The sequence below is a fragment of the Phoca vitulina genome, unplaced genomic scaffold, assembly GCF_004348235.1.
Source record: "Phoca vitulina isolate PV1807 unplaced genomic scaffold, GSC_HSeal_1.0 scaffold24, whole genome shotgun sequence".
Lineage (NCBI taxonomy): Eukaryota > Metazoa > Chordata > Mammalia > Carnivora > Phocidae > Phoca > Phoca vitulina.
In genome coordinates, this window is record NW_022589727.1 from 18,646,166 (window position 1) to 18,674,007 (window position 27,842).

The window sequence follows — 27,842 nt, forward strand, 5'->3', positions numbered from 1 at the left end:
GACCATATCATCCTCAATGACTCTTTTTAAGATTTTATTTTTAAGTAATTTCTACACCCAACATAGGGCTCAAACTTAACAACGCCGAGATCGAGAGTAGCATGCCCCACCAACTGAGCCAGCCAGGTGTCCGAGGGGTTTTTATATTCAAAATCTTGTCATCTATAGTAGAGATAGTTTTTTGTTTCTTTGTGTGTGTGTTTTTTAAGATTTATTTATTTGAGAGAGAGTGTGCCTAGGGGTCAAAGGCAGAGGGAGAGGGAGAGACAGTCTTAAGCAGACTCCCCGCTGCTTGCGGAGCCCTACTTGGGGCTGATCTCAAGACCCTGAGATCATGACCTGAGCCAAAACCAAGAGTTGGATGTTTAATCAACTGAGCCACCCAGGCCCCTACGTTTCTTTGGGTTTTTGTTTGTTTGTTCATTTTTGCAATAGATCTCGCCTTTTATTTTATTTTCTTGCCTTATTGTCCTGGCTAGAACTTCCAATATTATGTAAAATAGAAGTGGCAAGAATGGTCATCCTTGTCTTGTTCCTGATTTTAGGGAGGAAAGCATTGTCTTTCACCATTAAGTATAATGCTAGCTGTGGGGTTTTCACAGATGCTTTCTATCATATTGAGGAAATTCCCTTCTATTCCTCATTTTGTTAAATGTTTTTAATCATAAAGAGGTGTTGAATTTTGTCAAATGCCTTATCTGTTTCTATTGCGATGATCATGTGGTTTTTGTTCTTTATTTTATTGATGTGGTGTATTACATGAATTGATTTTTGCATGTTAAACCCATCTTGCATTCCTGGGAAAAATCACACCTGGTCTTGGTGTGAATTCCTTTCACATGTTGCTGGATTCCTTTCCCTAGTGTTTTGTTGAGGATTTTTGTATCTATATTCATAAGAAATCTTGATGTTTGTTTTTAATTTAGTTATTATTTTTTTTAGAGAGGGAGAGAGAAAGAGAGAGAGGGCAGGGGGAGGGGCAGAGAGAACCTTAAACAGGCTCCACACCCAGCACTGAGCCCAATGCGGGGGCTCAATCCCACAACCCTGAGATCATGACCTGAGTTGAAATTAAGAGTCAGTCGCTCAACCAATTGAGCCACCTAGGTGGCTGCTTTTAAAGTGGGATTTATGGTGTTTCCAAAAGTATGCTGCTGCTTCTGCCATCTTTTGAGAATTTTCCATGTGTGCTGTCAAAAAAATTCATTATTAAAAAGATTTGTTGGGGGAAAACCCCCAAAGGCATTGTTTTATCTGAGCTCCCCTCTTTTTTTTTATTCAACAAACATTTATTGAGCACTTATGGATCCATTATCAAAAAAACAAATTAACTATGACCTTCGGTCTCAAAGATCTCAATTAACCATATGAGTAGTTAAATCTTTTTGTGTGTTTAGGTCTAACTCAATCTCGTATACGCCAGATTGTTTGACAATGTAAGACCTGATGATTTTATTTTCATTCAGTCTTAGTTTAGTTTGTTTTGTGAAACAATAATACAGCTTTGGAAAAATCGATGGCTCTGGCACGATCTATCAGCACTTTTGCTACAAATGTCAGCTTCTATTTGCATGGTTCTTTACTGTTCTTGTTGTTCCTGCTTGTTAAGCAAATTCTGTCAAAAAAATAAGTTAAGTAATAACTAGGAAATAACAGGGCCCAAACTTGTTCATGTACTAAAAGTGCTCAGAGAATATCAAGTAAGTACCAGCTATTGATTTCAAAGGAATTCTACTGGGCAAAACTTTTCTTTGTAAGGACTATTTAGCTCTGAAGTAGGTTTCCTAAAATAATGTCAAGGGAAAATTACTTTTTAGTTTATTTATCTTTTATGTAGAGACAATATATGTAGTGTTTGCTTGGATAATATAGTTTGATAAACAATTTTACACAGGGAATACAAATTTTAAAAAGTGAAGTTTTCCTGGTATGGGGGGCTTTTCCAAAATCTGTGTTTCTGCACTTGGGCAACACTTGTACCTCTAGTTCCTGACAAAGTCCATCAACATGCTTTGGGTATGTTAACTCCTATTTGCCAGAAGCCTAACTAGGTAAAATTTCCACCCTATATACTAGGAATAGGGGCAGTGCTTGAAACTCTACTTTTGGGAGGATTTCTCATTTTATGTAAATTTCAACACAGTGGAATGACTTAAGGGAAAAAAAAAACTACACTCATTCTAGCTCCTCAGTGTTCCTTCTTTTAAAATAATAGTTTTCATTAACTTTTTGTTTGGTGTCTTTTGCAAAAGTAATACAGACTCAATGTGGAATATGGGGAAAATTCAGTAAAGCAACATTTTGGTCCATCCTTTAGAGACAGCGATGGACAGTTTTCTTTAAACGGTAATGGAGTGTCGTGAACTGTTTTGTAAACTGCAATTTTTCCTCGTCTACCATTTTCGACCTTTTTACAGCGACTACTGTCCGCCCTTTCTCCACAGGTGGTCGCAGCCCCTGCAGGGCGATCTAATTGCTCCCCCGACCTTCCCCCGCAGCCGGAAGCCGCTTGCCCGCAGGGCAGCTGCGGAACCAGCGCAGGCCCGGTTCCTTTAAGAGGCAGGCGCGGGGGCGGGGGGGGGGGCGCCTCGCCGATTGGCCGAGCTTGGAGCCACGTGGCTGTCCTGGCAGCAGAGGCGGTGGCCCGGCTCCCGGAGGCTGTCGCGGAGCTCCCCCAGGGTCCCCGGGAAGGGGCGAGGGCTCACCGATGTGCGTGAGGAAGTGCCTGGTGGGCCTCACCTTTTGTACCTGCTACCTGGCTTCTTACCTCACGAACAAGGTGAGGGGGGCGGGCGCGGGGCGGCGATGATTGCACGTGGGAGATCTGGGTCCCCAAATCGTCCGTGGAACAGATGCAGCCTCCAGCTGTTTATCTGATTTTTCCTGATGGTGGTGGAGACGAAGCTGACTGTGTAGGGAACCCTTATTTAGGAATAGGATTCGTGGAATTATTTTTGAAAATAAAATATAAAGTTAATTTTATTTAAAGTAATGTCGTGAAACCCTTTTTGTGAAACGGCAGAAAAGCAATTGTACCATGTTTTTTATTTTGTTGGGAGGGGGAAACTGGCCTTGGATTTGGTACCATGCAGGGAAATGTTGGACCGCTGTGAGCTAGATTGGGGCATCCCCTCCTGTCCTGGACATTGGGCTGGAAACCAAGACAAAGTGGTGATGCCAGGCCCCGGACCACTTTCTCCTACGCTGGGGTCTCCACTGCCCCCCCAAAACACCAAACCCCTCTTGCTCTCTGGAAAAAAAACTATTAACAAATAGCATTTCCCTATACCTTCTCTCTTAATGTGAGTGGCTGTCTTCAGTATGCTCAGAGGATGCGCCAGAACCCTCCTTCTCCCTGTCCAGTTGATTTTTAGTTCTGGTGATGGGCCTTTAAAAATCCATACATAGGACCTTCCTGGTAGGGGTGGGGGGGTAGTCCTTCACAGTGGGACTCTGGTAGGGACTTTGTAACTCTTAAATTATGCCACTGTTTCAACCAGGACAGTTATGCTTCCTTTTGGTCTCCAGACCAGGTTGGCTTGCTTAAAGAGAGACAAAGAAGGGGGATTGGATTTTAGGTAAATTAGTAGATAAGGTGGATACCCTGAGAAAAGAGACTTAAGTCCAGTTTTCAACAGTTGCTGCAGTTCCGGGGTCTGGAAAGAGGCTGAGTGGTTGGACTTCCACAGCATCAGACCCAGCTGCTGTGCATCCCAATTTGCTGATGATCCCAGTTCCATTCCCCGACCGACAGGTGGTCATGCTTCTGACAATACTGGGGAAAAATAGACCCGCTCTTTTTAGTATGACTTGGAAGGTCTTTCTTTTTAAAAATTTTTGCCCAATGTGTGATTTTTGGGGGGAAGGATAAAAGCCTTTTTGAAACTTGAGTGTATTTATGTTTCTTCAGTAGGGATTTCTTTGATTATACAATCAATTCTCGATAATTTGAAAATGTCCACTAATCTGGTATTTGTTTTTTAGTATGTCCTGTCTGTCTTGAAATTTACCTACCCTACGTTATTCCAAGGGTGAGTATCTTTTATGCTCTTTATACACATTTGTCCAACCAGCATCATTAGCTGTTCTTTAAAATATTTTTGGGGTGCCTGGGTGGCTCAGTAGGTTAAGCTTCTGACTCTTGATTTCTGGTCAGGTCATGATCTCAGGATCGTGAGATCGAGCCCCACTTTGGGCTCTGCATTCAGCAGGGAGTCTGCTTGAGATTCTTTCTCTCCCACTCCCTCTTCCCCCCCCCCCCCCCGCTCAAGTGCTTTCTCTCTCTCTCAAATAAATAAATCTTTAAAAAAAATAAAATATTTTTAATGACTACATAGATTTTTTTATGAAATAGACATACGGTAACTCATTTAGCCATTCTATTAATGGGCGTTTAAATTGTGTCCCATTTTGGGGGCATAAAAACAACGATGTTATCAGACATTTGTTATATTCAAATCTGTCAAATTTCTAGCTATTTCTTTGGGATAGATTCCTATGTAAGAAATTTTGGTTAAAGAATATGAACTTCTTTAGTATTCCTCCTGAATATTAAATTCTTTTTCAGAAATGTATTACCAATTTACATTGTGACAAAGTTTCTATAATATTGTACTTAAACCATGACTGTTTTTCTCCTCTCTCTGATGCATGAGCCCCAAATGGTATCACATTGTTTTGTCTTACATTTTTCATGAAGCTGGACCGTTTTCTTATGTGTGTTACCCATTTGTATTGCTTTTATCAGTGAATTGTCTACTTGTGCCTTTTCCCTTTTATTTTTACTGGGGTTTTAGTATCTTTCTTATTAATTTAATGACTTCTTCATATTTTAAGAACGCCAACCACTTGTCCATCATGTTTATTAGAAATTTATTTTTTTGCAGTTTGTCCTTTGCCTTTTCATTTTGTTCATACTTATTTTGATTATTTAAATATATTTTTAAGTGACATCACAGAGAATTTATTGCTAAGATGTAAGACGGAAGCAACAGAAAGAACTACAGATAAATCTAGCATGTGGTCTTATGATTGAAGAATGCCATTCTTAGAAAAAAGAGATGAGGAAAAAGGGGTGTGGAGCTAGGTCATAGTGGAGATGTCGTAGAAGCAGCACAGAGTGCTATGGCACTCACATTTCCCTTCCTCACCTCATCCCCACTCAAGCTTTTTATTTAATTAATTAATTTAGTTAAGATTTATTTATTTTAGAGAGAGAAAGAAAGCGTGAGCGTGGGAGAGAGGAACAGAGGAAGAAGGAGAGAGAAACTCAAGCCGACTCTGTGCTGAGTGCGGAGCCTCACGCAGGGCTCGATTTCACGATCCCAAGATCACGACCTGAGCTGAAACCAAGAGTTGGATGCTTAACTGACTGCACCACCTAGGTGCCTCTCTGCTCAAGCTTTTTAAAAAAAGTCGTTTTAGGGTGCCTGGGTGGCTCGGTCGGTTGGGTGTCTACCTTTGGCTCAGGTCATGAGCTCAGGGTCCTGGGATCCAGCCCTGCATCAGGCCCCCTGCTCAGTGGGGAGCCTGCTTCTCCCTCTCCCTCTGCCCCTCCCCCTGCTTATGCTTGCTCTCTCCCTCTGTCTCTCTCCCATATAAATACATAAAATCTTTAAAAAATTGTTTTATTTTTAGAGTGGACAAATATTGATGATTGTGATTGGTACCATTGCTTTAATGTTTATTCTTCTCCATCACAAGCTCATGTAGATATTTACCTACATTTCATTAAAGCTTTATTCAATTTTTAATCATTGTCCATTTATTTAAATGTGTAATGTGAGGAAATCATCCCTCCCCTAGTTTCATTTATACTAGCCCTATGTTTTTTTAAAAAAGGTTTATTTATTTATTTGAGAGAGAGAGAAAGAGAGCATGAGTGGGAGGAGCAGAGGGTGAGGGAGAGAGAATCTCAAGCAGACTCCATGCTGAGCATGGAGCCCAATGCAGGGCTCGAACTCACAACACCAAGATCAAGAGTTGCATGCTCCACTGACTGAGCCTCATATACTAGCCCTATATTTTCTATTTTATTGTATAATATTTCCTTTTGCCTTTGGGTTGTTAATATCATATATAAAGTTATTTTTCTAGGGTCTATTTTTGAGTATTTGTCAATTTTTATGAAAAGGGGCTACTGCTAAATTGTTTTAATTATTATAGCATTTAAATATGTCATAGAGCAGGACATCCCTCATTCTTTTTTTCTTTTTTTTTTTTAATATTATACAAATGCAAACAAAAGAGCAGGGGTCATGATCTTTGCCAGACAAGGTCCAGGACAAAAAGGACTAAACATATGAAGAAAGATGTGTTATGATGCTAAATAAAGCATGCAGTTCAAAATGAAAAGATACGTTATAAATGTTATGAAAAGACATGTTGGAGTGTGCCGTTCAAAATGAAAATAAAATAGTGATGAATATCTACCAGCCAGACAATGGGGCAGAAATATCAGGAATACATAGAAACATACAATTAATAGGAGACAAATTTGCCACTATTTTTCCATGACATTCAGTGGACAAACAAAAAGCTAGTGTCCATGTATGTGTATGTGTGTATGTATATGTATAAGCTAAATAATACAATTAATAGGTAAATATCAAACCCTGCATCTTTAAAATAGAAACTATACCCTCTTCTCAAATGCCCAGGGAATATTCACTATGAATAAAACAAGCAATAATTTGCCCAAAGTAACAATTATACAATCTTACTGCCCTAAAGCTAGATTTTATTTTATTTTTTTAAATTTTATTTAATTATTTGAGAGAGAGAGTGAGCGAGAGAGAGAGAGTGGTGCGGAGGGGCAGAGGGAGAGGAGGAGGCAGACTCCTCGCTAAGCAGGGAACCCGAGGTAGGACTCAATCCCAGGACCCCTAGGTCATGACCTGAGTCAAAGGTAGATGCTTAACTGACTGAGCCACCCAGGTGCCCCTAAAGCTAGAATTTAATATCAAAACCAAAAATCTCTATTTACAAATAATTCTTCATTCATAAGAAAAATATAATTAAAATCAATATTGAAAAATCCTATTTTGCCTATAAGATGTGCAAAATAAAATTTCAAAATTTGATAACACAACGTTGGTGAAGATGTAGAAAACAGGTGCTCTCCTACATGGATCTGGGATGGCAAATTGGTACAGTATCTGTGAGTGACACTTTGGCAATATGTAACACTATCGCAACAGTTTGAATCCTTCACTTCTGCAATTCCACTTCCAGGGATTTATTTGAGAGGTTTACTTGCACTTTTGTAAATGAAATATGTACGAAGACATACGTGGGAAACATTGCAGCTCTGTGATAGCAAGCATTTTTAAACAACCTGATTTTCATCTCTACAGAACCCATTAAATAAATTATATTATAGCCTTAATGGAATATTATTCAAATGACAAAAAATAATAAGGACACTCTCAGGTATTGAAATGAAAAGGTTTTCAAAGTGCATTTAATGGGGGACAAAAGCAAGTCTGTAACAGGGTGGTACAATACCGTCGTGTAAAAATGTGTGTGTATGTTTTCCATATTTAAAAAAAGGTGAAGGGGCGCCTGGGTGGCTCGGTCGGTTAAGCGTCCACCTTCGGCTCAGGTCATGATCCCAGGGTCCTGGGATCAAGCCCCACATCGGGCTCCCTGCTCAGCGGGGAGCCCGCTTCTCCATCTGCCTGCCGCTCCCCCTGCTTGTGCTCTCTCTCTCTGACAAATAAATAAATAAAATCTTTAAAAAATTAATAAATAAAAATAAAAAAAGGTGAAGAAACTACCAAGAGTGGTTACCCTTAGAAAGGTGGAAGCTGCACAGAGAGTGGACAGGCAAGGGAAGAAGACTTCAAAGCACTTCCTTTTTTATACTTTTGGATTTTTGTTCTTTATAGTATCACCAGTATATTACTTCAGGTAAAATTCAGAATGACCTTGTCAAGTTTCTCCCTAATATTTCATAGCAAAACTTAAAAAAAATATTGTTTATGATTACATATACAGTAGTCCCCCCCTTATCCACAGTTTCGCTCTCTGCGGTTTCGGTCACCCGCGGTCAGTTCTCTCTGGAAATAGATGATTCTCCCCTGACTTGTCAGAGGTGAATGGTAGCCTACGGGCATGTCAGAATGCCTACCTCATTCACCTCACTTCACCTCACCATGTGGGCATTTATCATCTTGCAGCATTGCGAGAAGAAGGGTGAGTACAGAGATTTTGAGAGAGAAACCACATTCATATAACTTTTATCACAGCATATTGTTACAATTGTTCTGTTTTATTATTGGTTATTGTTGTTAATCTCCTACGGGGCCTAATTTATAAATTCAACTTTATCATAGGTATGTACGTGTAGGAAAAAACATAACATATATTTGGTTCGGCACTCTGCAGTTTCAGGCATCCCCAAGGGTCTTAAAATGATCCCCCACAAGTAAGGGGGGAAACCACTGTATTTCCGTCAATAAAGCTGGGATGTTGTTTTCTCTTTTAGTGAATAGGAATCATTTTCTGGTCCTGACTGTCTTGCAGTTCTCTCCAGGTAGAGAGCCTTAGGGAACTTAGGTGGGAAAGGAGGATCTCTACATCTGGATTGCCTTTTTCCCTGTGTATCTGTGGATGGGTCAGACTGAATGTCCCTCCTCCAACAGACTGTAAGGTCTACAAATGGAAGAATTTTTTTTTTTAATCTCTTTTGTCACTGGAGTATCTATCCCCAGTGCTTAGAACAATGCCTGGAACGTAGGAGGTACACAGTTGGGCGGAGTAACTCATTCTACAAATCCTTATTGGATGCATACTGTGTGCCAGGCACTGTTTTAGACATGAGAGGTACATCAGTGGAGAAAGCAAAGATCCCTGCCCTCGTACAGCTTTCTTTTCTCTCCTGCCTGTCCCTTAAATTTACTTGCAGTGAATGGTACCTTCCATCCAGTTGCCCGACTGAAGAACTCCCAGAAACGTGGGAGTTGATTCCCTTGTCTCCTTCATCCCCGACATCTTTTTTTTTTAATGTGTTTTTTTTTTATTTATTTATTCATGAGAGTCAGACAGAGAGAGAGAGAGAGAGGCAGAGGCAGAGGGAGAAGCAGGCTCCCTGCCGAGCAGGGAGCCCGATGCGGGACTCGATCCCAGGACCCCGGGATCACAACCCGAGCCGAAGGCAGATGCTCAACCATCTGAGCCACCCAGGTGCCCCTTCATCCCCGACATCTACTTAACCACCAGGACCTCCTAAACATCCTCAGAATCTGTCCACCTTCTTCATCCAAATTGTCCCTTCACGGGCCACTGTCATCTCTCAAATTACTATTGACATTTTGAGCTGGGTAACCCTTTGTTATGGGGCTGTCCTGCACGTGGTAGGATATTTGGCAGCATCCCTGGCTACGACTCACCAGATGCCAGTTGCCACCCTCCCTTCCCCTACCTCCAGTTATGACAACCAAAAATGTCTCTAGGTACTGCCAAATGTCCCCTGGGGGGGGGACATACGGTTGAGTGCCACTGCTCTAGATTACGCTGTTGGAGGGCATGACCCGTATCTGTCTGCTCTGCTTGGCCGGGTTAGAGAAGGTTTCACAAAGGAGGCGTAAAAACTGGATCTTAAAGGATGAGCAGGTGTTCGCCAACACACAAGGAGATGGGAGAATATGAGGGGTCAAGAGGACAGCACATGGAAACTCTTAAAAGTATGGGATGACCTGGCACATTCCCGAGGCTGTGGGAGGTTCAGTATGGCTGGAATGTCGCTGCCCGTGGCAGATGGACAGGAGCTGGTCTTGGAAAGGGGAGACTGCAAGTCTGGGAAGGCTTGTGTGTCACACGCAAGTGACTTTATCCTGGAGGCCAGCAGTTCTCCATTGTTATGTCACAACCCACGGGTGTGTTGTAATCACTTTCGGGGTGAGGTGTCTCCAGTCATAAAATAAGGTTTTGAAGTCTATGAATGGCTCACCTAAAATAAAGCAATTAGAGTGGAACAAGGGGAAGTCATGCCTGTGGTAGCCTCTCACTCATTTTGAACTTTGCTGTGCTTTGTGCCATGGGAGGGGCCGGGGTGCGTAATTCACAGCCTGGTCCCCCCTGTGCTCTGCATGCTGTGGAAGTGCGTCTCACGTGAGCTATGTGGCCCCCGGTGTGTCATGGCAGAAAAGAGATTGGGAGTTGCTGCTGGCCACCTGGGAAGAATCAACCGTTTTTAAAATGAGCGAGTGGCAAAATTAAGTTTGCATTCTAGAACAAGCCCTGTGGCTGCAAGGTAGAGAATGGATGTTGTGGGACCATCCTGGGGATAGGGACACCAGTTAGGGGACTGATGCTCGGTTCAGGTGTGCCACGAGGGGAGTCTCATTAGGCAGAGGCAGAAGGTATGGGAAAGAGAAGGCATGGCACTTGAGAACTGTTAGGGGATTACGTGCAATAGGATTTTGTGAACAGATGAGGGAGGTGACTGAGGAGGAAGAGCTAGGATGACATCTGGGCTCTGGTTTGGTTGGTTAGGGATGGGGCAGTAGATCAGAATGGGGAAGGGAAGTTCAAGGTAATGTTTTAGGCAAGTTATCATTGGGAGCTTGTAGGGTATCAAGGTGGCAGTATCCAGGTGAGCACAGGGATTTGGGAATCATCAGTGCAGGGTAATGGGAGAAGTGGGGACTGTGGGTGAGATTGTTCGGGGAAAAGTCTAGAATAAGAAGAGAAGAATATCAGTGTGAGCACTGAACAGTACAGCTACACTCGAGAATAGTACAGGTTGAGAAGGAGGGGTCTGGGAACTGGGATACCAGTTAGGAGAGAATGGGAGAAAAGAGATGTAGGAAGGCTTAGGTGTGTATATTTACGTCAGCCAGTGGGTCTGCTGGGGCTGGATGGTGTTGGAGACCATAGCACTCTCTCAAATTCACATTGGCTTGTATTCTTTTCAGGTGGCAGACATTAATTGGTGGACTTTTGCTTCATGTGTCATGGAAACTGGGCTGGGCCGAGATCAACAGCAGTTTAAGGTAAAACAGCCTCTTCTTGCTTGATTCATGATTCATACCCTGCATTCTTTTCACATTATTTAACTTCTGGTGTTACTTTGGGAAATATGGATGTTTATTTGAGTTGCTTCATCTCTTAGTTCCCTTCTAACCTTGAGATTTTAGTGCTTTTATAATCATATAGAACTCAAGGAGTGTTTTCCTGGTTAGTTACTAAAATGATATTAAGATTAATCAAGATACATAATTTATAACACTGTATTAATTGGGCTTTGTTATAGATCATGGGAGCACGGTGAATGAATTTCTAAATCAACTTAAATTTTTTTGGTAAATTTTTAATTTTGAAATTATTTACTACTTTATAGAACAGTTAGAAATAGTACAAAGAACTTCCATACCTTTTACTCATGTTCCTCAATTATTATTTTACCACGCCTCTCCCACCATTTGCTCTTGAGATATATATATATATATATTTTTTTTCCTGAACTATGTGAGAGTAAGTTGCAGATTTGAGAGTAAAATGCCTCTTTTCTTTACTTCTAAATTCTTTAGTTTGTATTTTCTTTTTTTTTTTAAGATTTACTTATTTCCTTGAGAGAGCACGCAAGTACAAAAGAGGGAGTGGCAGAGGGAGAGGGAGAATCTCAAGCAGACTCCGTGCTGAGCACAAAGCCCAATGTGGGGCTCGATCTCATGACCCTGAGATCACGACCTGAACCAAAACCAGGAGTTGATCGCCCAATCAACTGTGCCCCCAGGTGCCCCTTTCATGTGTATTTCCTAAGAGCAAGGACATTTTCTTCTTTTTTTTTTTTTTTTAATATTTTATTTACTTATTTGATACAGATTAAGCACAGGCAGGTGGAATAGCAGGCAGTGGGAGAGGGAGAAGCAGACTCCTGCTGAGCAAGGAGCCCAAAGTGGGGCTCGATCCCAGGACCCCGGGATCATGACCTGAGCTGAAGGCAGTCGCTTAACCAACCGAGCCACCCAGGTGCCCCGCAAGGACATTTTCTTACATGACTACAGCTCAGTAATCAAAATCAGGAAATTAATATCGATGCAATACTCTTATCTCATCTCCAGACTAAATTCATATTTTTCCAGTTTTCTCTATAATATCCTTTATTACGTTCCTCCCTGTCTGATTCTGATCCAGGGTCCATTTCACATCACACATTAAATTAGTTGTTATGAATCTATTAAGACAACTTGTTGAATAGATTTAAAAGAAATCTCAAAGACCGTGACATTTTTCAGCCAAAATTATAACCTGAATTGGCTATCCACTCCTGCCTCACCTAGATAAACTCTCACGATTCTTCCAGAACATCATGCCTCACCTGGCATGATGCACAAAATGACAAGCAAATGAAGTCAGCTTTATATAGACAAGACAAACAGCCCTAGTGAATGATCAAGTCATTGACCTTCACCTGTATAACATCCTCACCTTCATAAAATAAAGATACTTTTGGGATTTTATATGTGATATTAAGCAGAGGGCTTACTTTATACTCCATTGTTTCGGTGGATGGTTCAGTGAGAGCTGGGTCTTCATTTAAACAAATAGTGCCCTGAATCCACAAGGCCTGTGATAGTTCTAATATTTAGTTACATAATGAAGCATCCTGATTCCACACGGTTCAGTTTATTCCTTCACAGAGGCAAGAGACTGGACTAGAATGAAGGAACTATCAGATTGGGGACTGGGGTCCACTCATGCTCATGAACATGGGTCCTCCACTCTGTTTACAGCGTTCCTGATAATTATCTTATAATTTCTGATGTGAATTATTTACTTCATAATAGTCTTTTAAATAATACAAATGTACTGATCCAAAGGGGCACCTGTACCCCATTGTTTATAGCAGCAATGTCCACAATAGCAAAACTATGGAAAGAACCCAGATGTCCATCAACAGATGAATGGATAAAGAAGATGTGGCATATATATTCAATGGAATACTCCTCAGCCATCAAAAAAATGAAATCTTGCCATTTGCAACAACGTGGATGGAACAGAGGGTATTATGTTAAGTGAAATAAGTCAATCAGGGAAAGACAATTATCATATGATTTCACTCATATGTGGAATTTAAGAAACAAAACAGAGGATCATAGGGGAAGGGAGGGAAAAAATAAAACAAAATCACAGAGGGAGACAAACCATAAGAGACTCTTAAATCGTAGGAAACAAACTGAGGGTTGCTGGAAAGGATGGAAGTGGGGGGATAGGGTAACTGGGTGATGGACATTAAGGAGGGCATGTGATGTAATGAGCGCTGGGTATTATATAAGACTGATGAATCACTGAACTCTACCTCTGAAACTAATAATACTCTCTCTAAAAAAAACGAAAAACGAAAAACCCCAAAACATTACTTTAGCCATGTTTCCTTAAAAGCTATGCTATTGGTCATACTTAAAAAAATTTCTGTGGAAAAATATACGTAATATAAAATTTACCATTTCTAAACAATTTTTAAGTGTACAATTCAGTGGCATTAAGTGCATTCCCAATGTTGTGCAACCATCACCACCATCCATTTGCAGAACTTTTCCATCATCCCAAACAGAAATTCCATAACAAACAGTAACTCTCCATCCTGCCTTCCCTCCCTCCAGCCCCCGGTAACCACTGTTCTACTTTTCATCTCTATGAATTTGCCTACTCTAGGTAACTCACTTAAGTGGAAGCATACAGTATTTGCCCTTTTGTGACTTGTTATTTCACTTAACATAACGTCTTCAGAATTGTCGCAAGTGTTAGGATCTCCTTCCTCTTTAAGGCTGAATAATATTCCATTTTATGTTTGTTTATGCATCCATCCATTGACAGAATTATTTTTCTGCCTTTTGGGGGAGGGGAAGGAGGAATGACTCATAGAACTGGGTAAAGTCAAAAATTCTCAGGTTCTTTCCCTGGAAGAAGTGATCCTCCAACGGTAGAAATTTGAGGCCCACTAGACACTGCTGTCCCTTGAACTTGCGTGATGCTAGGTTCTCCCCATTGCAGACCTGTGGTCATGTCCCCTTTCAGTCCCCCTGCTAATTCTCAGAGACCTTCTCACTTTTACCTCCTGGACCTTCTTAGGTGGATTCACAGCCTTACACACAATGTCAGCTCAGTTAAGCTCCTGTCAAAGATCGTAGCATCTTATTTTGTAGTGGATCTTGTGGTTAATAACTGCGGGTACAGCCCAGGATTTCCAGTTGCCACAGGCCCTTGGCAAAGGGGAGTTCCCAGATGGCTAGCAGCAAGGACCCGGCGCTGGTGTTCCTTAGTGTGTGCCTGTGGGCTAGGTTTGTGTTTGCCATGGTTGCTGTTTCCTACTGGGCTTGGCTTTCTGATCGTGTCAGTAGAGAAGCAAAGCCCAGCTTTGCTGTGTGACTGTGCACTTGGGTGGAGCTAGGAGAGGCTGGACTCTACTAAAAATGGAAACAGCAGCAGGCAGACAGCTTGGAGTCCCCGAGGTCATTGTGGAGTGGGGATTGTACCAGTGGGGCTGGTGGGTGGTCTCCAAATTGGTACTTAATAACATATGCCAGGAGAGCTCATTTAGCGCCCTGATAGCCTGGAGCACAGCAGAATCCCAGATTCCCTCTTAAAACAGGTCACAGATGGGGCGCCTGGGTGGCTCAGTCATTAAGCGTCTGCCTTCGGCTCAGGTCATGATCCCAGGGTCCTGGGATCGAGCCCCGCATTGGGCTCCCTGCTCCGCGGGAAGCCTGCTTCTCCCTCTCCCACTCCCCCTGCTTGTGTTCCTGCTCTCGCTATCTCTCTTTCTGTGAAATAAATAAATAAAATCTTTAAAAAACAAAACAAAACAAAAAACCAGGTCACAGATCCCGGCACCACATTTCCTACTCTGCAGAGAGGCCATATCTGCTGTGTTGGTCAGTCATGGCCATGTCATGTATTGACTCCATTGAGTGACCCGATGGGATCAATCTTCTCCAGGAGTTTTACTCAGCAACCAGTTATCACCAAGGGTTGGGCGATGCCCTGAGGCCTTCTGTCTCGGGGAAGAGAGCCCTGGTTTTTAGGCACCGGTTTGTCCTTATATGGCAGCTACTGCCATGGCCAAACCATTGCCGAACGTCGATGTGATTTTTTAGCAGATGTTGAAGTCCTGTGCTATAGGCTCTTTGTTTCCAGAATGTCATCCAGAACACTGTGACCGGACATCTGGCAGAGAGACCACGGCATTCTTTACTAGATTCTTGAACCATTGCTTATAGAATCAGGTGTGATTTCATTGGAGACTTTACACACCATCCTCTGGTTCCTTTATTACCAGACTACATGTTTAAATAAAGACATCTGGAGAGTACTTTTTAATGTACTTACTACTTTTTGTTCACTATACCTAAGACAGCAAATTTTTAACTCCCAAGTTTTCTTTTTTTTTTTTTAAAGATTTTATTTATTTATTTGAGAGAGAGAGAATGAGAGAGAGCACATGAGAGGGGGGAGGGTCAGAGGGAGAAGCAGACTCCCTGCCGAGCAGGGAGCCCGATGCGGGACTCGATCCAGGGACTCCAGGATCATGACCTGAGCCGAAGGCAGTCGCTTAACCAACTGAGCCACCCAGGCGCCCTAACTCCCAAGTTTTCAAGTATGAGAAGTTCTAAGTTAATAATTCTGTGTCATGATACCTTTGTGACTATGGTTTCTTTTTTTTTAAGATTATATTTATTTATTTGAGAGAGAGAGAGAGAGCAAGCATGAATGGGGGGCAGAGGGAGAGGGAGAAGCAGGCTCCCCGCTGAGCAAGGAGCCCAACATGGGCCTCGATCCCAGGACCCTGGGATCATGACCTGAGCCGATGGCAGATGCTTAACCATCTGAACCATCCAGGTGCCCCATGACTAGAGGTTTCTAACAGATGAAGAAGAAAGCCCCACTCCTAAATTTTCCATTGAGAATCTTCGCTGGAGAACCATAAACAATTTCTTTGATAAAACCTCCAAATTAACTCAGCCCTGTCCCTAAAGAACAGTGAGCAAATCAATTAGAATAGTTCTTTTTATGATTGATTATTTGTTTTTAAGTGAGATAGCTCACCTTCATCAAAGCTACTGGTGTTTGGAATTTCTCAAATATGTTTTAATGTGTTGGCATTTCATTTTGAGTGACTCTTATAGTTTGACGAACAGTTACCTTTGCCCACTGAGGAAAGTTAACACTCAAATTCTTGTGTTTTTGATATTTTTCCTGTTTTTTTTTTTTTTTTTTCTCCAGAGGAATGCTTTATGTAGATATGTAGGAATGACTTTTTGGGAGTAATAAAACTAGCTTTCAAAGCATTTTCAGGAAACATGGAGAACCACTGAAGGGACATAATATTGAATAAAATCTGATTGGTGTTGGTGTGGTGATTATGGTAGTTCTCAGGAGAAGAGTCCATGAGGCCAGGGATGATAGAAGGACAGGAATTTTTTTTTCAGCTTTATTGAGGTATAATTATCAAATTAAATTGTAAGAGGTTTAAAGCATACATTATGGTATTTGGCCCGTGGGCTATAGTTTGCTGACTCTTGTTCTAAGTTATGCTTTGTGAAAAACAGTATCATCACGGGGTTCTTGAGTTCAAGTAATACTAGGGCTGAATTTTGTCAAGGGAGTTGACCCTCTGTGAGTCAGAGGAAGAATAAAGAATGAAGGAGGAAAGGTCTAAGAATAGTAGGAAAGAGGGAGAATAGTGAGTAAGATTCTTGGAGGACCATATCTACCAATAATGGACCCCAACAAATGAAATCTAGGCCTCTGCTGTAAGTAGGGAGTTAATATATGTAGAAGTCAAAAGAAGAAGAGGAAGAAGAAGGAGGAGGAGGGGGGAAGAAGAAGGGGAGGAAGAAGAAAGAGAAGAAGAAGGAGGAGGAGGAGGAGAAATGCCCAAGTCCTTGTAAACTATAAAGCAAATTTGACTGTGCAGTTGCGAGGTGTTACTGTTTTAGGCAATTCCAATAGTCTTCATGAACGCCAGAATCTTGGTGGCTTGGTATTTTTATGTTTGGAAACTGTTTTTAGTTCCACTAGGTGTCAGCATAATGCAGAGAATTTTCAAGAACTTGGCTCAAGGAGCCCTTCAGGCACCCATGAACAGATAAACTTCTGACTGTTTTGAGGGAGCAGATGTTCCTTCCATAATGCATGCTCTATTTGAAAAACAAGTGATTTAATTTAATTAGCCTTCATCTTGATAACAACAGTTTTATAATTCATGGCAACAGACTATTGTTAGCTGCTTGTAAAATGCTTTATTCATCAGGGTTCTTAGAGACAGGAGAGCGTGCACAAGCAAAAAAACAAACAAGCCCACGACTCAAACAAGATGCAATACTTGTGCTTACAAATCATGTAAGAAAAACTATGTTATCACCACAGTTTTCAAACCAGACCCCGTGGCAAATAGTCCTTTCCCCCGAGGAGTTGCTGTGAGATCCCTCCCTATGCACACAGATACACACACTCACTGGCTCAGCAGCTCCTCAGAGGTCCTCGTACCACAGAGACCCGAGATTCTTCCAGGACCACCTCAGGATTTAATTCCAGCTTGCCTCCTTTGTTGGCACATAGGACAAGGAAAGAATAAACGAGCATGGGGGGCCCAGATGGTGCCACCTTATAAATTATAGTTGGAGAAAATGTGCCTGGTTTGTTCCTAATGTGCAGGTATTTGGCTATTGTAGAATCTTAGAGTTGCAGTGGAAGGGTATATATATTATATAAAAATAAGTATGTATTTATAAATATATAAATATATATTATATAAATATTATATATTTAATATGTATTATATGTAATATATTTATATAAATAATATTTATTTATATATGAATATATAATATGTATTTATTTATATAATATCTATTTAAGAAATATATATAATAAATATATATCTATTTATATAAGTATATCTATATATTATAAAATTATATGTAATAAATATATAAATAAAATATATAACCTATATGTATAGATTATTTATATATAGATATATAAATTTTATATATATTTAAAAAATATAAAAATATAAATAATCTAAGCTCAGGCTGCTATAACAAAAATACCAGAGATTGGGTGGCTTAAACAGCAAACACTGATTTCTCATGGTTCTGGAGGTTGGGAGGTCCGAGATCAGGGTGCCAGCGTGGTTAGGTTCTGGTGAGGACCTCTTCTTGTCTGTCTTCTTGTATCCTTCACTGTGGAGAGGGAGAGGGAGGGAGGGAGAGAGAGGGAGAGAGGGAGAGAGAGAGGGAGAGAGGGAGAGAGAGAGAGAGAGAAAGCAAGGTCTGTCTCTTTTAAAGGGCGCTAATCCCATCATGAGGGCTCCACCCTCATGACCTTATTACCTCCCAGAGGCCCCACCTCCAAATACATCACGCTGGGGTTTGGATGTCAACGTCTGAATTTTGGGGGAATACAAGCATGTAGCCCATAGCAGAGGGTAGAGTCAGGGTAAGTTCTCTGGAAGGCGATTTCATAACCAGTTCTGCACTTTGATGCATGGATCTTTGAGCAGCAATTCCACTGCAAAAACATGAATATGAAAAGGGCGTGTATTCAAGGATAACTCTTACAGCATTAGAATAGTAAAAAGAGGATTCATTTCTATGTCCAGCAATAGGCTATTACTCAATTAGTGATAAATCGGTGATGATTTTTCGACACAGAAAGATGTTAAGCAGATTATGGAACAACGCGTTCGGTAGGATCCCATTTTCACTGTGTGTTCATATACGTGCATATGGGCACTATTTGGAGGGTAGACTTAGTAAGGTAGTAACAGTGATTATCTTTGGGTAGTGGGATGGTCATTGTAATGTTTTTCTTGATTACCTGTATTTTGAAAATTTTCTAGCATGGATAGGTATGACTTTTTAATAAGAAAACGAGATAAATTATTATAGAAAACAAAATGACTGCCTCCATGCCAAGTTTCTGAGTTCATGTCTTTTGAAGAAAACATGTTTGTTTGTTTTTCACTGCAGTTAGTTTTCCATTGTCCCAGTTAGAGGTTACAACTTGATTATTAGAAATGTTTATTGTTTATTGTTAGAATTCCCATTAGGGCCATTTCAAAGAGGCAAATGGCAGGATGCAGGTATTTTTTACTTTCATCCCTGCCCTTAAAAATCTAGTAGCTCTAAGCACCAGCAATTCTGTTCAGAGCAAAGTCTCTGAAGGGCTTCAGAAAAGCATAGGAAGAAATGTGAATTAGGGTCATGCCTTGAGTTTTCTGGTGTGTTTTGTGGCTGTTGTTTTTCTCCTTGTATCCATCTAGAGAAAGAAGGGAAAATCTTTTTTTTAAGTTACAAAGTAATACATGATGATTGCTTCAGCAAATATTTGAGTGTCTAGCAGATATACCAGACATTGTTCTTGGTGTGTGTGGGGGGGTGCACAGTGAACAAAACAGACAAAAATCCTTGCCCTCATAGAGCATACCTTCTCGTTGAGATAGATGGACAAGAAACAAAGGAAAATGGAAGTATATGATGTGTCAGATGGCAGTAAGTGTAGAGAAAAATGAAGCCAGGTAGGGGAGTAGGCATGTCTGTGTGTGTGCCTGAGTGGGTTCTAGTGGGTGGGGGTCGGGGGGTTGTTCCTTGACTCATGGATAAGATGACTTTTGAGCAGAGGTCTGAATATGTGAGAGAGTGAGCCATGCAGGGGTCTGGAGGGAGAAGGTTCCGGGCGGGGAGGCAATAGTAAACCGTGAGGTGCTTGGCATACCTGATGACCAATGGCAAGGCCAGAATGCAGTTTTATTTTCCTTGCAAATGAAAACGTCATTGTGGATAACTTTAACTACCTTTAACTATTGTATAGAGTATGCGTATTTTGAAAGCTTTTGATAAGTATAGCCAAGTAGTGTGTATGTGTATATATATGTATAACTTTTCATATGTTTATTGGCTATTGTATTTCTTATGCGTGCTGTGTGAGAGAAAGAAACACATACGCACTGACACACACAAATACTTGGTTTTGCCCACTGACTATTTTTCTTTTGTGGAGCTGATTTTTTTTTCTTATTGAATTGTAAACATTCATTATACATTAAGAATATGAAATTCCAGCCTGTTTTATATGTTGCGTGTAGTTTTTCCTAGGTCATTAATCATCTCTTGATTTTTTTTTTTTTAAGATTTTATTTATTTGATAGAGAGAGAGACAGCGAGAGAGGGAACACAAGCAGGGGGAGTGGGAGAGGGAGAAGCAGGCTTCCCGCGGAGCAGGGAGCCCGATGCGGGGCTCGATCCCAGGACCTGGAATCATGACCTAAGCCGAAGGCAGACACTTAACAACTGAGCCACCCAGGCGCCCTAGCTCTTGATTTTCTTTATGGTGTTTTTTGGCCAGTGCATTTTATGTAGGTGGATCTATCAATCTTCCATAGTGCCTTCTGTCTTTGGAGTTATGTGTAGAAAAACCCAGAACATTTATTGAGTGTTGTTGTGCCATGCACTGCTCTGGACTTGTGCATCCTTCCTCTGCCGCCATGCCTAGTGACCTAGGTGACCCCTGGATACCTCCAGCCCTAGATGGAAAGGGCACAGTCCAGGGAAATGTGTGAAGTTTGTCCATCTCTTAGAGCTCTTGGCTAAAGTTAGTCAGCTAACTGCTGGAACATTCCTTGGCAGTGAAGAGAGCTGATTATAATTCCCAAGGATTTGGGTAACCATGTGCGTGTTATAAGGTTATACTCTTCAGTGCCCAAAACCAGGTATGATTTCCATCACTTATTGCTGTATCTCCCTGGAAAATAATCCTCCATTTTAGCAGAATTAACTCGGATTTTAAAATTATAGTTTCATTTTGTCTTGAAGAAATATTTTTTAAAAAAGTATTTTAAGGGGCCCCTGGGTGGCTCAGTCGGTTGAGCGACTGACTCCTTGTTCCAGCTCAGGTCATGATCTCAGGGTCCTGGGATTGAGCCCCACATCAGGCTCCACTGGGAGTCTGCTTGGGATTCTCTCTCCCTCTCCCTCTGCCCTTCCCCCCCCGCTTGTGCTTGTGTGCACGCTCTCTCTCAAATAAATAAATCTTCAAAAAAACAAATATTTCAAGAGATGGCAAAAGCACAAAAAAGCACTACTCTTGTAGTCCCTGTTCCCACCTTGTCTCCATACAACCTGGAGAAGCATGGAAAACTCAGTTGTCATGCATTTTATTTGCCCCAGGTAACCATTGAAAGGTCTGACCTGTCCATGTTAAGATAGCACAGGAACTGATAGTCGAGGAAAACCCTGTAAGCCAGAGAGCCCAAGTCTGATTCCTGAAGCAGCAAGTATAAACAGTTCTTCAAATGCTGTTCACCTGTCATCGGACTAGACTCCTTGGGGCAGGTTCTCTCTGGGAGGGAGACACAGTGTGCTCTCCTGTGACTGCCAGTCTGTTTGCTGGGTTCTCCTGCTGATGTATAAATTAAGTGAGATCAGTGTTGCAAAGACTTTGGGAATGAAGAGATAGGGAAGAACAAACTTGTGACAGAGTCTTACTGAACCTTAAGAGACTTTTATTGCTTTGAGTAATGGACCAAGGAGGGGGGGACTGTTGGGTCCCTTCTGCTTCCCTATCCCACCCCCTGTACCCACTTTAACTTTGAGTTTTATCCCAAATGTCACTTATTAGAGGAAGGTTTCCCTATCCTCACTGACTAGATCAGATGCCCTTAGGGTGCATCTTAGTCCTTTAGTTTCCTTAAAACCTTCATCCGTGTAATATTGACATTTATTTATATGAGCAAAACACGCATGGCTCCCACCTTTGTGAAACTTACAGTTTATTTGAGAAGTGGGAGACACATTAATAATATATATATTATATATTATCTGACTCAGATCATTAATGGGTTAATTGAAAGATAAATCATTTTTGGATGAAACAATCTATTTTGACTTAAGATGTATAAATGTGCATTCATTTGCAAATCTCATGGGAAGGCTTTTTCTTGGCATACGGATTGTCTACTGGGTTCCCTTGAGTGTTTTCTTGCATAAACTACATCTAACGAATACCCTGTGATTTTCAGTGGAATGAGAACTTTGATACTTTGGAACAATATGAATGCAAAATTCTCTTGATTTTTAATTATCCCCACCCCCCCATCCTTTCACACTGATTTTGCCCGTATCTGTTTTGGCAGCACTGTCCCCAGTGATTCATATTTATTCTTCTCAATAGCAGCTACACTTTTTTGTTGGTGTGTGGAGGAGGGAGGCAGCTGTCTCTGAGAAGAGCTCCTGAGGGCCAAGCCAAGACAGGGTTGGGCAACCAGCTGCTCCTGCAGGTGTCGAAATTTCCGCCATCAGTGCATGGTGCTTTGGCTCTGTCCACCTAGGAGGTGGGCCCTGAGTCACATGATTGTGGAGCACACAAGCCCCCGCGCCTGGGTCACAGCGCCATGCTTGGATCCAAATGCTCACACAGCTGCTCTATAACATTTCCCAGCAGTCTCTTTGGTCCAACTAAATCTGTGTTTATTTTTTATAGTGAAAATCATTTCTTTTTTCTTTTTTTAAAAAAGATTTATTTATTTGTGAGAGAGCGAGTGAGAGGGAGAGTACAAGTCGGTGGAGGGGAGCAGCAGAGGGAAAGGGAGAAGCAAGCTGAGCAGGGAGCCCAATGCTTGGAGCTCGATCCCAGGGCCCTGGGATCATGACCTGAGCCGAAGCCAGACGCTTAACCGACTGAGCCACCCAGGCGCCCCAGTTAAAGTCATTTCTTTGTGTTTAGGGTAGAGGGTAAAGATACAAGGTGTCCCCTAGCCATGTTTTCTTTTTCACATCCATGGTCACTCAGATGCCCCGATGTCTCTTGGAGCATACGACTGGGCAGGCGTTTTCTTTGTTTAAGAGGGAACAGAGCACGAATGCCTGGGGCCTCGCTGAGCTCCTGTCCCAGAGTACTGGGCCTGCGGTAGCTGGGCACACTGCTATGTCATGCACTGCCCTCCTTCCCTCCTCCCCTGTGCTCCCTGCGGGTGGGCTCTGGGCTGCCTTCTGGTGTTCAGCGGGCTAGGGGCCTGGATCCTGTCTCCCTTGACCCTTGTGAGCTTAATGTCTAATAGGAAAGCCCTTTCCTAGAAGAATAGCAATTGCTTTAATGTTCTGCTTGACCCATTAGGATGGAGAATGGCATCTTCCTTTCTCTGGTCACTTTTTGGGTGCAAGGGCAGACATCTATGATTGCAGCAGGACCAGGAAGAACAGAGAATATTCCTCAGGTAATTAGCCTCTTGGTCTGCTACCAGAGCAAAATCATGCTGTGTTTGCAGCTTATTTATTTATAGGTCAATGTCTCCCATTACATTCTGAGGTCCTTGAAGGCAAAGTATGAAAGGGTGGCTTAATGCTAGCGCTTTAAAAGTCAGATGACCTGAATTCAAATTCTGCCTTTGCCATTACCAGCTCTTCTGACCACAGGCACGTTATTTAAACTCTTTATGCCTCAGTTTTCTCATTTGCACGATGGGGATAATAATAATATTTTTTTCATAAGGTCATTGTACAGATTTTATTTATTTATTTATTTTAAGCAAGCTCCATGCCCAGTGTGGAGCCCAGCATGGGGCTTGAACTCACGACCCCGAGATCAAGACCTGAGCTGAGATCTAGAGTCACACACTTACCAGCTGAGCCACCCAGGCGCCCCATGTTGTGCAGATTTTTTAAAGACACAGCATAGAAAACATTTAGCATAGTGCCTCGTTTGTAGCAAGTGCTCAATAAATGTTAACTATGATGCTGCTGTTAATAATCATTCTGGTGCTGTCAGCACCTTGCAAATTGCTGTAAATATTTGCTGAATGAATATTCAGGAAGTAGGGTTTGGAAGCCTCACTAGAGACTAGAGACATTTTAACACCAGGTTCACTAGGGAGCTTACAAAAGCAGGTCTGATCACAGATGGAGCGCCTGCCCGTGCTAATAAAGTTAACAAAGAACATTTCTTGAGCAGGCACCATCCCAGGAGAGCAGTTCATTGAGTTAGCTGGGATTATTATGTTAAATTCTGCTGGAATGCTCTCATTTATTTCTATCTATTATTAGAATAACTCTAGGGAACTGACGTTAGTGGACCAAATGCGTTGGTGACGGATGGGGGCAGCAAGTAATTGGTGCTCTATGTAAAAACTGGGATTTTGCTTTTCTTGAAGAGAGCAAGATTCTAAATCGTATTGAGAAAAAGCAGTTTTGGGTGTGGCCACAAATGAATCAAAGAAATGCACCCTTCAGAAGTCCTTAGAGATTCCAGGTTAACGGTGGGAAACGTCAGCACATGGCCACCCAGCTTGACTTCTGGCATTCTTTTTAAAATTCTGTCCTTTGACACTTTCTTCCTTTTGTTGTGGTTCCATGGAGCCATTTGATATATTGCCTAGGTAAATAGTCTTTACATTTTTTATAATTCAGCGTGAGTTCAAAGCCTCTGGCTTCTTAAAATCCAAAGAATAATGTTCACTGCCCCTTAAAAAAAAAAATCAGATCTGTTCTCTCTCCCAAACTGCAGGAAGCCGTCTTCCATCTCCAGCTTGTCTTGCCCTGTTGTGGGCTGGGGAATGGGCGGGGTGGCTGGATGGTTCTGTCAGCCTCCCTCACTCTTAGTGGACACAGACACATCACACTTCACGGGTCGCTCAGAGATGTTCGACAAGCACTGTCGTCGTATTTGGTGCATCCAAAGGGTCATGCCTCCCAACTAGGTCTTTCAGACAGGAAGTGACAGAAATGTGATGGCCTCTTTCCCTCTTCCCAGATCTGATGTTTCAACGTGGCTTCCTGCTTCGGTGCTGTTTGTGGGTATAATCTATGCTGGTTCCAGAGCATTATCCAAACTGGTAAGTGTTAGAGACTTTTTAGAGAGACAGTTTCTCTTTCCTCCTCTCGTTTGCTTTTTAACTTACTGCACCTTGGATCAGTAGGGGACACGACATCAGCTTTCATAATGGTACAGCTAGATTGGAGAACAACGTGGGGCCTTTTACCCCTCTCCCTGAATTGAGGATAACCAGATAACAGGGTCGGGCCAACTTGTTTTACAAGATGAAGAGGCATAGGTGGAGACGCAGGGAGAGAGAGAGGTGATCTTTATGGAGGCTGACCCAGACAGGGCCAGTCCACTCTGCCTGAATGCAGGCTGTCCTCGGGAGCAGCCTACTCCTTGCTTCTGAGGAACTGTAACCCTGCCCATTGGTGATGTGGACCGGGGGGTGCTGGGCTCAGTAGCAATGTACCTGCCTGGCACAGCTTGGTACCCAGTCTGTGGGGACACTAATAAAACAAGTGTCCCCCTGTTCTTCCACTCCAGCTGCCTGTTTGAGCTCCTCAAAGGAGGGAACTGTAAAGAATAAACTTCTTCCAGTTACATTATATGAAAATATAAAAATTTAGTTATTTTTTTCATCAAAAGAGAATCCATTGATACGGCCATTGACCAGAGACTCAGAACAAGGTTTAAAAGTCAGTAATGCCTCTTTCTGTCTTGTCCCCTGACTGCTTGTACTGTCTTTATCTATCATAAAATGATTGTGTTGTGACCTTTGGAAAAGTGCAAAATTTGTGGAACTGTTCAGTCTTTTTATGCAAAGTCTGTTGTTATGTTGGTCCCCTAGGTCTCAGATATGAAAACATTAAAACAAACACAAAATCTGCCTACCCGCACAACAGTATTATTGTTAGGACAACCCTGAAGTTTGCAAAATAGCAGTTGAGAGTTACTAGCGGTGATTAAATCATCATTTTTCTTTCATGATTCATAAGCTTGAGTCATTGGGATGTTGTGTCCAATGGGGGAGAAACGTCCTGGGTGGGCCCAAGAAATGACCCACAGCACATATTGGTGCTCAGCCCAGAACCTGAGACCCGCACTGGCTTCCCGCTGCCCCTTCATGCTGTCGGCTTCCGTGTCTGCTGCCTCGCTTTACACCTGCTGGCCTGCAGAGGGCGCTCCCCGTTGTATAGCAGAATACAGGTGTTGATTAAAACAATGCATTCTTTTAAGTTTTAATTTAAATTCCAGTTAGTTAACATACAGTGTAATATTAGTTTCAGGTGTAGGATGTAGCGATTCAACACTTCATACAACACCCGGTGCTCATCACAACAGGTGCCCTACTTAATGTCCATCACCAATAGAACCCATCCCCCCATCCCCCTTCCCTCTGGTAACCAGCAGTGTGTTCTCTACAGTTAAGAGTCTGTTTCTTGGTTTGCCTCTCTTCTTTTCATCCCCTATGTTCGTTCATTTGAAAAACAATGTATTCTTGTTCAAAGGCTTTGAAAATTTCCTATAGGATCTGGATAGTTATAGACGCCAGAATTTTGAAGTTTGAATAACTATTGTTGTGCTAATAATAACATTTTTTGTTTGTACAGTGCTTTTTTGTATGTTTCCATAGTGATTTCCTCTGTATCTTTTTATGTGATTCTCAGTCACCTGACAGGCGGCGGATGAAGCAGATGTTAATCACCTGACAGAGGAAGGCACTCAGGTGTGGAAAGTCTTGGTAACCTGCCTCTAGCCTCAGCTCGTGGCAGCTCCTCTGACTCCAGACCTTTTGCGTTTTCAGATTTGTCTCTTTAGGGCCAGCGTACGTGGATTTTAGAATAGCTCAGGGTAGAGTAGTCAGGCGTAACTTTAGACTCTTTTAGTTACAAGTTACAGAAAGCTCATAAACTATTCTAAGCAAAAAGGAAATGAACTGGTTCACAGAATTGAAAAGCTGTAGATCAGGCAAGGCTTGATCCAGAGGTTCCAATGACATTCTCAGAACCCAGTTTCTGTCTCTCTGTCTTTAGTTCTGCTCTTGTCTTTGCTCCATTTCACAGCCAGGCTCTCCCCTCCTGGGTGTTGTTGACTCTAGGCTCACATCCTTACAACATGAAGTGTAATGGAAAGAGACTCTTCCTCGTAGCTCCTGCAGGAACCTCAGGATTCACTCTGAATACACCAGTAGGGCCACTGCCCTTCCCAGGTCTGAAAGCTCACCAGGAAGATGGAATTATGCTGATTGGTCGGCCCTGGGTACGGGTGTTCCTGGACCATTCACTGTGGCTGCAGAGACTCAGAGCACTGTTTGGCCAGCCCTGCTCAGACAAGATCCCTGTCTGGATCCCATAGACTGAGAGAGGGGGTGGCAGATCCTTGATATTGGGATGCTTCACCAAAAGAAGGGCTAAGGATACTAGATGGCCTAAAATCCCTCAGAAGTCCATTGTAAAGGTCAGTCCAGTACATTCTCAGGCAGACGGGGAGTTCTGTAACCAAGAACACCGCTTCTCAGAGGGTGATCCACACGTGGTGGTGTCAGTCTGTGAGCTCTGTTAGTTGTCCGTAAGGAGATTGTGCCAGAATGTACATCAACTTTGGCACTAAACACACTGTTTAGTTGAGCTGACATTTTTTTTTTTTTCATAGCAAGACTTTTTGAAGAAGGAAGCAGTGCCCTGATTTACCTTCTGGCTCGAGTTCCTTATTTTGGGGGAGAACTGGTACTATCAGTGGCCCTGGCCTAGGGCACAGCCTTCTTTAAAGGGTAAGAAGAAGCTGCTGCAATTCAAACTCGTTGAGCAAAGGAAAACAACCCAAACCCAAATATACCCAATTAGAGTGGGAGGAGTACAGAAAAGAGACACTCATTATTGTTTCTGAGTGAAATAACAACCCAGCATCTTTTCTTTGTTTTCTGAGTTTTTTGTTTTTACATAGTTGCTTACAAATTTATAGGGTGGGTTAAACACAAGGCACTCATACAGCTTGTGTTAGATAGAAAACAGGCATCAATATGCTGGTGCCAAGCTGTCAGTTTAATGAATCCACAAGGAATTGGGGGAAAGTGCTCT

General features: G+C 42.1%; 1 protein-coding gene across 4 annotated transcripts in view; it reads left to right on the forward strand.

The window, feature by feature from the left end:
• Positions 1-2,631: 2,631 nt before the first annotated feature.
• The window catches only part of TMEM241 (transmembrane protein 241), a 111,096-nt gene continuing 85,885 nt past the window's right edge, over positions 2,632-27,842 (forward strand). For all 4 annotated transcript variants that reach the window (XM_032421194.1, XM_032421196.1, XM_032421195.1 and 1 more), the window contains exons 1-4: positions 2,632-2,779; positions 3,985-4,031; positions 10,920-10,997; positions 24,757-24,838. In XM_032421194.1, the coding sequence (XP_032277085.1) occupies positions 2,708-2,779; positions 3,985-4,031; positions 10,920-10,997; positions 24,757-24,838 (279 nt within the window). In that variant the 5' untranslated portion in view covers positions 2,632-2,707. The remainder of the gene's footprint in view (positions 2,780-3,984; positions 4,032-10,919; positions 10,998-24,756; positions 24,839-27,842) is intronic.